The sequence below is a fragment of the Myotis lucifugus genome, unplaced genomic scaffold (genome assembly GCF_000147115.1).
Source record: "Myotis lucifugus unplaced genomic scaffold, Myoluc2.0 scaffold_342, whole genome shotgun sequence".
NCBI classification, from domain to species: Eukaryota; Metazoa; Chordata; class Mammalia; order Chiroptera; family Vespertilionidae; genus Myotis; species Myotis lucifugus.
Genome location: NW_005871390.1, coordinates 487,946 through 496,379, shown reverse-complemented (window position 1 = coordinate 496,379; position 8,434 = coordinate 487,946). Strand labels below are relative to the sequence as shown.

At 51.1% G+C, this 8,434-nt stretch overlaps 1 protein-coding gene across 1 annotated transcript; it reads right to left on the bottom strand.

Moving 5' to 3' along the window:
- Positions 1-327: 327 nt before the first annotated feature.
- SLC39A3 (solute carrier family 39 member 3) lies at positions 328-6,133 on the bottom strand. The gene is made up of 4 exons (XM_006101144.3): positions 6,021-6,133; positions 5,239-5,359; positions 4,071-4,383; positions 328-1,305 (listed from the first exon to the last, which is right to left on the bottom strand). The coding sequence occupies exons 3-4, from the start codon at positions 4,278-4,280 to the stop codon at positions 571-573; spliced, it is 945 nt and encodes a 314-aa protein (XP_006101206.1). The 5' UTR covers positions 4,281-4,383; positions 5,239-5,359; positions 6,021-6,133; the 3' UTR covers positions 328-570.
- Positions 6,134-8,434: the final 2,301 nt, after the last annotated feature.

Genomic DNA, 8,434 nt, shown 5'->3' with positions numbered 1-8,434 from the left:
AGGGCCAGCACCAGAAGGCAGTGGAGACAGAAGTCCTGAGGCACCCAGGACCCTGCCTGTCCCTGTGGTGGCAAAGCTTTGGTGGCAGGAGGCACAGAGCTGCCCCATCTAACCACAGAATGGACACTCCATGTGATGGCCTCCTCTGTTAGCAACAGAGCCAGTTGGGGGCAGAGGACAGAGGCCTTGGAGCCTCCAACAGCTCCTGTCCTGGCCCACAGCTTGAGTGTGTGGGGTGGGAAGGATCCTGGCCTGACCCATGTGGATGCCCTGCCCTGCCTCCCGTGTGAGTTGCCGGATCCCCACGCCCAGGTTGACATGGCCACACAGCTTTGGCAAATACCTTTAAGAGAAGTATTTTACAATAGGGTTGCCCTGAGGCTTGGGGTGTAGAATCTAGGGTGCAGCTTGGTCTTGGGTAACCTCTCTGTGCGCAGGCAGTGGTTGGGGGGCCTGACCTCCCCAATGGGGGGAGAGAGAGCTGGGGAATGTAGCCTGTTTCCACCCAGGGGCTCCGAGAGCTCCAGCAGGATGGGGTGACCAAGATGGATAATGACAGCAATGGGACGTTCACCACTTGAGGAAGACCATGCCGGCCAGCACGGTGTAGCCCAGCACCAGGAAGAGGACTTTGAGCAGGCGGTCATTCTTCTCCTCCAGTTCCTTCCCCAGGATCTCAAAGAAGGTGACAAAGAGAAAGGTGCCACCCACCAGACCCTGCAGTAGCACCGAGGCCACACTGCTGGGCACGCCCTGGGCACTCTCGATGCCCAGGCCAACACTGATGCCCAGGGGGATCATGGCACTCACGGTGATGGCCAGCTTGGCCGCTTCCCTCAGGGGCATGGAGCTCCGGGCCATGTTGATGCCTAGGGCCACAGCTACCAGTGTCTCGTGGATGGCCACACCCACGAACAGGCTTACCACCTTCTCCCCCTCCTCCAGTAGACCCAGGGCCAGGCCCTCAAAGATGGAATGAGCCGACAGAGCGAAGACCAGGCTGAGGAGGCGCAGGGGGCTGGAGTGCGACAGCTCCTGGACATTCAGCCCGTGGCTGTGGGTGTGAGGCTCCATGTAGATTGCGTGGCCCCGCGCAGCCCCCATGAAGGGGCTCTCGTACTCTGAGTCGCTGCCAGCATCTGAGCCAGCATTGAAGGTCTCCAGGTCGATGAAGGACGGCTTCTCCTTGCGGAAGGTCAGGATGAGCTGCTCCAGGAAGACGGTCATGAAGAAGCCTAACATCACAATGGTCTCTGCCAGTGGGTAGTCAGTGGTGATGTGCCCAAGACTCAGAACTTTCTGGAGCTGGAGCGGAGGACGTGCAAGAGGGAAGGAGGGGGAGAGGTGAGAGAGGTTCAGAGGCAGGGACCCAATGCAACAGGGTTCATCTGACATCACTGTTCAATTAGCAAAGCACAGACATACCCAATTCATAGGAGAAGTTAAGTAAAGGGTGAGGGAGTGGTGGGCTCATCCTTGATGGATTAAACAAAAACCCGATTATTAAAGGAGTCATGAGGCCTCACCGGAGTGAGCCAAATTGTGGCCCCCAAAGACACATCTACCCAGAACCTCAGGATGTGGCCTTATTTGGAAGATGAGTCTTTGTAGATATATGTAAAGTACTAAGGGCTGAATTGTGTCCTCCCCCCAAATAAAAATTCATATATTCAAATCTCTAAGCCCCTAGTACCTCAAAACTAACCATATTAGGAGAGAGTCTCTTGAAAGAAGTGATTCAGTTAAAATGAGGCTGTTGGGTGGGCCCTACTCCAATAGAACTGGCGTCCTTCCAAGAAGAGGAAGAGACACCAGGACCACAGAGAGGCAGGAAAGGGAGGCCTGAGAAGGACCCAGCCCTGCCGACACCTTGATCTAGGACGTCTGGCCTCCACTACTGTGATATAAACCAGCCTTTCTGGCCCCAATACCCGCATGGGGTTTGCTTCCATATAATCCCGGTGGGACTCTGTCTCCAGGGTCTTCCCATTACTCCAACCTCCTGGGTAAAGGCTTGCCAGCACATTCAGACACCCATCAGATCCCTTGAGTCAGCACCGTTCAATAGAATGTTCTAGATATGCTTTCTATCTGTGCTAATATGGGAGCCACTAGCTATGTGTGAGGACTTGAAACATGGCTGGCACAGCTGAGGACTGACATACTGAATTGTACTTCACTGTACTTCACTGAAACTTGACTAGCCAGGCCTGCCAAGCAGCTGCCACACGGGACAATGCAGTTTTGGACACTGTCCAGCCAAGTGGGCTGTGGGCTGCTCGAAGCACGGGTTAATTTTCCCTGGATTTGTAAGGATGCTTGCAAACAGAGCTCTTTCCAGCCTTGGGGCTGTGCCATCGGTTCTGTCCAAAATGTTCCTCCTTCAGTTTTATTCACAGCTAATGGATGCTCATGCTTTGGGTCTTGGCTTACATATAATTTCCAAGTACTCTACCTAAACCAGGTACCCCAATCTCTGCTTACTGCCCCAATCTCTTCTTTCCCTCACAACCTTCATTACAACCTGTGATTGTACATGCGCATTCACACACACACACACACACACACTCACACACACACACTTCTCAACTGGGCTGATCCTGCTCTCAAGGGAGAAGCACAATATCTGGAGACATTTTGGTTGTCATAACTTGTTGGGGGAGGTGTTGACATTGGGGCAGGGTCATTCTCTGTGGGGGTCATCATGGGCACTGCGGGGTGTTAAGCAGCATCCTTGATGCCCATTCACTTGAAGCCAGGAGTACCTCCAGTCATGACACCCATAGATGTGCCTAGACATGGCCCCATATTCCTTGTGAGCAGAGTCACCCCTGGATGGGAACCACTGCTGCAGCAGAAGGCTATATTTCTGTAGAGAAGCCACTTCATTCATTTGCTAAATGTCTCATGGAGGCTTGCATGTGCCTCACTGGGGGAAACATGACAAACACAAACTACACCCAGAGGGATAAACATGGATTGGAAAAGACAAGACAGACACACAAAAGCCACAGCTTGCGGCACTGTCCTTCCTGTGGCACGACTGGGTGAGGGCTGGGAGGCATGACTGGGTGAGGCGTGGGAAGCCTGTGGGCAGGGATGCAGCACAGGAGTGGTTTCGGGAGGACCCTGGAAGAGCCAGGTGCACTGAAGGGGGATAGAGAAGAGTAAGACCATTGCTGCAGACCAGACGTGAAGTAGGAGGATGAAAGGGGGGTGACACAGTGGGAACACAAGAAATGGGGGCAATTCTGAAAGTGGTACTGAGGGTGCAGAAGCCGTCAGACGAGTCTCTGATTTAACCTCATCTATGCCAACTGTATGACTATCCTGTGCTGTGTAATGAAGGAACATAAGTTTAGCAGTATAAAGTAACACAAAAGTATCATCTCACAGATCTGAATGTCAGAAATCCAGGCACAGGTTGCAACTTGAGGATGAAGCAAGCAGCCATGTTGGGGAGGCCATGGGACAAGGGACTGAGGGCAGCTCTAAGCCAGACATCAGGAAGAAACTAGGCCCTGAGTCTGACAACCCACCTTCCAACTACATTAGCTTAGAAGTTGACCCATCCCTAGTTGAACCCTGAGATGAGACCACAACCCAGTACACACCTCGATTGTTGCCTCCTGAGAACCTGGAGCAGATGCCCCAGCTAAGCAGTGTCCCACCCTTGACCCACAGAAACTGTGAGATAATAAATGTGTGTTGTTTTAAGATGTTACATCCGTTATCATTTGTTCCGCAGCAGTAGCTGACTAATACAGGAGTTGAAGAGAGGCCACAACTGCCAGTTCCAGGACAAAGTGTATGCTCCCAGGGATAGATGATCTGGTGAAGTAACAACTAATGAGCCCACCGGTTGGGAGCCCCAGGTCTAGTTTAAACCCCTTGTTTGCCAGGGAAGGCTCAGAGAAGAAAAGCAACCACGCATGGTCACACAGCAAATTCATTTTCTACTTCCCATCACCCTCAGGTGTAAAGGCCCCCACCAAATTCAGGGTCAGAGCTGAGAAAAGCATCAGAGACCCTTGACATTTTATGGCTGAGACCATCCAGGGAGCTCTTACCTTTTCCCTCACAGCAGGCAGCAAAGCATTGAAGCAGGTGGCCAGAAAGACCCCGCCTCCAAAGGTGTTGCAGAGCGAGAGGATCTTTTTCGAGCGGTGGGCCTTCTCAAAGTCTGTCTCGATGATCTTCACAGGCAGCAGGGAACCCAGCAGCATAAAGAAGAACACGCCCACCATGCAAAGAATTTTGACCACTAACAGCTTCACCATGGTGACAGCCTGGGCTGCTATGGTTACCGCAGGGCCGAACCATGTGTGGATGCACACTCCGTCCCACGATGTGCTACCAGGGGCTCATGCCTCAGTCCAGTCACTGTAAACACCAGGGACAATCACATCAGCTATTGGACTATCTGACCAGATCTAGGGACCACGCCCATTCTGCCTTCCTCCCCCTCACACTTCACCCCACTCCAGGCCTGGTACATATCCCTGCCTCCTGCATAAACTTATCCATGGCTGCGATGTCCAGCACAGCAACCGTTGGCCACATGTGTCTATGTACGTTAAAATTAAATGAAATGGCCCTGACTGGTTTGGCTCAGTGGATAGAGCGTCGGCCTGCAGACTGAAAGGTCCCAGGTTCGATTCCGGTCAAGGGCATGTACCTTGGTTGCGGGCACATCCCCAGTGGGAGGTGTGCAGGAGGCAGCTGATCGATGTTTCTCTCTCATCGATGTTTCTAACTCTCTATCCTTCCTCTCTATAAAAAAATCAATAAAATATATATATTTTTTAAATTAAAGGAAATGTAAAATTCAGCCCCTCAGTTGAACTACCTGTATTTCAGGTGCTCAGTAACCATGCGAGTCTAACAGACACCATATTGGACAGCGCAGAGAATGTTTCCATTGTTGCAGAATGTTCTATCAGATGGTGTTCCATTGGTTCCCCACAGGCCTCACGGAAAATCCGAATGCTTTCCCCCGAGGTGAAGGCTCCAGGCCATCAGCTCCTGCTTCACCGCACTCACTCTGGCCTTTGTGGTCCCTAAAGGGGCCAAGTCCATTCTTGTCTAGGGCCTTGGCATGGGTTGTACCCTCAGGCTGGAACATTTCTCTCTGTGACCTTCCAATGACATCTTGTCTTTCTAGTCACTACTTCCAGGAGCCCAGAGAAGGGCCTCCCCTGGCCGACTTCCACCCTAAACTGTACCCCCCGTACCTACCCAGAGGCCTGGTGCACCACAGAGATTCAGTAACCGCTGGCTGAACAAATGGATGTGCTGAAGCATGTGGACTTCTTCACATGACTCCGTCAGCCAAGGTGGAGCAGTGTTCCCTCTGGACCTGAAAACGTCACCGTTAGTATGAGGGGCCTTGGCTGCTCCCCTGTCCTCACGTTTTTGCCCAACCTCCCAGTTCTCACTGCCCAAACCCCCACTGCGGTGAGCTCTTCAGGTCTCAGCTCAGATGCCACCAGTTGGAGGTCTCTCCCACCCGACTGCCTGACATTTTTCTGGCATTATATGTGCTACAGAGAACTACATCATTTAAGTCCTGGAACGTCCGCACTGGCCCTCGCCTGCGGCATCTGTGGGGACAGCGACTCTGTTTTCCCCAGCCCAAAGCCAGGTACACAGTAGGCGCCCAATAAATATCTGCTGGGAGTCCCTATGACCCAGTCTGTGGAGTGGGGGTGAGGGTGGCCTCGACGCTCTCAAAGCAAGGGCTGAGCGGAGAACGGGGCGACTCATTCATTTATTTAGCACTTACTGAGCGCCTTCTGTATGCCCCGCGAGGCACCAGGCGCCCCGCGGAGCACGAGGCTCACGTGGCCCCTCACCACCCGCAAATCACACACATCTCATCGATAAAGGTGAAACCTGGGCGGACGCCTTGTACGGGCCTGGGTTAACGGGCTGGACAGTTTCCGCCAGGCCCCGGCCCCGCCCCCGGACCGCGGCCCGCCCCGGCCCCGGCCCCGGCCCCGGCCCCGGCCCACACGTACCTCCGCAAGGCCCGCCCGCCAACGCCTCCCGCCGCTCAAATGTAGCGCGGTCTAGATCCTACAGTGGCGCCCAGGAGGAGGCCCGGGTCGGCGAGGCAGAGTCCACGCCCCGCCTACGCCCCTGCCTATTGGCCTTCCCAAGCACCACGGGCCTAGAAATCCCATTCATTGGCTTGTATGTCTGCCATTCATCCTGAGACTCCGCCTCTCCTACCAACGCGGAAAAATAGTTTCCTCTAAAGCGATAGGTACAGCCACCGGGCAGCTCCGGCGGGAAACTACAACCCCAATAGAACGGTTCCGGCAGGGTTTGGCTTCCAGAGCTGTCCAGGGGCACTTGGTGCTGAATCCCGCTCAGATTGAGCCTTGGCCATCTGCGGGACACGATTTCCTACAGGAGACTGTCCCTCCCTGAGCGTCCTCGCCGCTGATGCCCTTTTTGTAGGCATAAGAAGCAGATTTAGAGAACTCCTTCCCCCTTCCACGTGGGAGTCTGTGCTATGAGATTCTTTCCCCTTCCCCAGGTGGGAGCCTGCACTTGTTCTTCAATAAATTTCCACCTTTGCTAAAAGAAGAAGAAGAAGAAGAAAAGAAGAAAAGAAGAAGCAGAAGAAGAAGAAGAAGAAGAAGAAGAAGAAGAAGAAGAAGAAGAAGAAGAAGAAGATTTATTGGTCCAACATCTCCGCTATGTGCCAGGACCTTTTCTAGAAGAACATCTATGAACAAAATAAAGATCCCCCCTTTGGAGCTTACATTCTAGGAAAAGACAAGGAAAATGATGGATAAACAAAGTAAATGGGATTATATTAGAAGGTGAAAAATGCTCTAGAATAATAGAGCCCAGTAAGGGTGGTGGATTTCTATTTAAAATAAAATGCCATAAATAGATATTTGAGCAAAAACTTGAACATGGAGAAGTTAGTCAAGTGGATAATGGCGTTCCACATAGACATACACATACAGGCATGAGTGTACAAGAATGCCAGCGTGGCCAAAACACATCGAGGCGGGGAAGTGTATTTGGAGATAAAAAGGAGGCCTTGGGGGACCACTGTAGAGTTTTGATAAGAGATGTGACAGATCTGACATTTTTGTAGTTGTTAATCCTCACCCCAGGATATTTTTTCATTGATTTTTAGGGAGAGTGGAAGAGAGAGGGAAAGACAGAGAGAGAAACATCAATGTGAGAGAACACATCGATCGGTTGCCTCCTGCACAAGCCCTGACCAAGGCCCGGACTGGGGAGGAGCTTGCAACCAAGGTATGTGCCCTTGACCGGAATCTAACCTGGGACCCTTTGGTCCGCAGGCCAACGCTCTACCCACTGAGCCAAACTGGTAGGGCTGACATATTTATTTTTAAATAAATGTTTTATTGATTTTTTTAGAGAGAGAGAATCAGGGAGAGGGAGAAAGAAATAAGCAGCTGCCTCCTGCACGCCCATTACTGGGGATTGAGCCTGAAACCCGGGCATGTGCCCTTTCAGGAATCGAACCAGTAACCTCTCTGTGCATGGGACAAGACTCAGCCAAGTGAGTCACACCGGCCAGGACAGATCCAATATATTTTTTAAAATATATTTTTATTGATTTCAGATAGGAAGAGAGAGGGAGGGAGAGAGAGAGAGAGAGAGAGAGAGAGAGAGAGAGAGAAACATCAATGATGAGAGAGAATCATTGAATGGCTGCTCCTGCACACCCCCTACTGGGGATTGAGCCTGCACCCCAGACATTAAGCCTCCTTGTCCTCCCCCAGTCCCTAGCACCCAATATCTACTTTCTGTCTCTATGGGTCTGACTCCTTCTCATACAGTATTTGACCTTCTGTGTCTGATGAATTTCATTGAGCATAATTTCCTCAAGTTTCATCCATGTTGTAGCATTCTCCACCTTATTCTTAGTATCTCTCCCCATGGCTGGCTCAGGGTAAGCTGACAATAAGATTTTAGTTAACAAATGAATGCAATTATCTTTTTCATAAGTCTGGTAACCTTTATAGGGAAGTAAAGCAAGCTTTTTTTTCTCAGTGTTCCATTCTTTCCATCTAAAAAATATCAATAGTCAATTCACAGTCTTCATCTGACTTTACCTATTGGCAGCATTGACACAATAACCAAACGATTCTGTTAAAATATGTTGAATCTGCCTGGCCGGCATGGCTCAGTGGTTGGGCATCGACCTATGAACCAAGAGGTCATGGTTTGATTCCCGGTCAGGGCACATCCCCAGGTTGAGGGTTGGATCCCCGTAAGGGGCATGTAGGAGGCAGCCAATCAATGATTCTCTCTCATCATTGATGCTTCTATCTCTCTCTCCCTCTCCCTTCCTCTCTGAAATCAATAAAAATATATTTTAAAAATAATATATTTTTAAAACTATAAAAATAAAACAAACAGGTGAAGGTCATCATCCAAT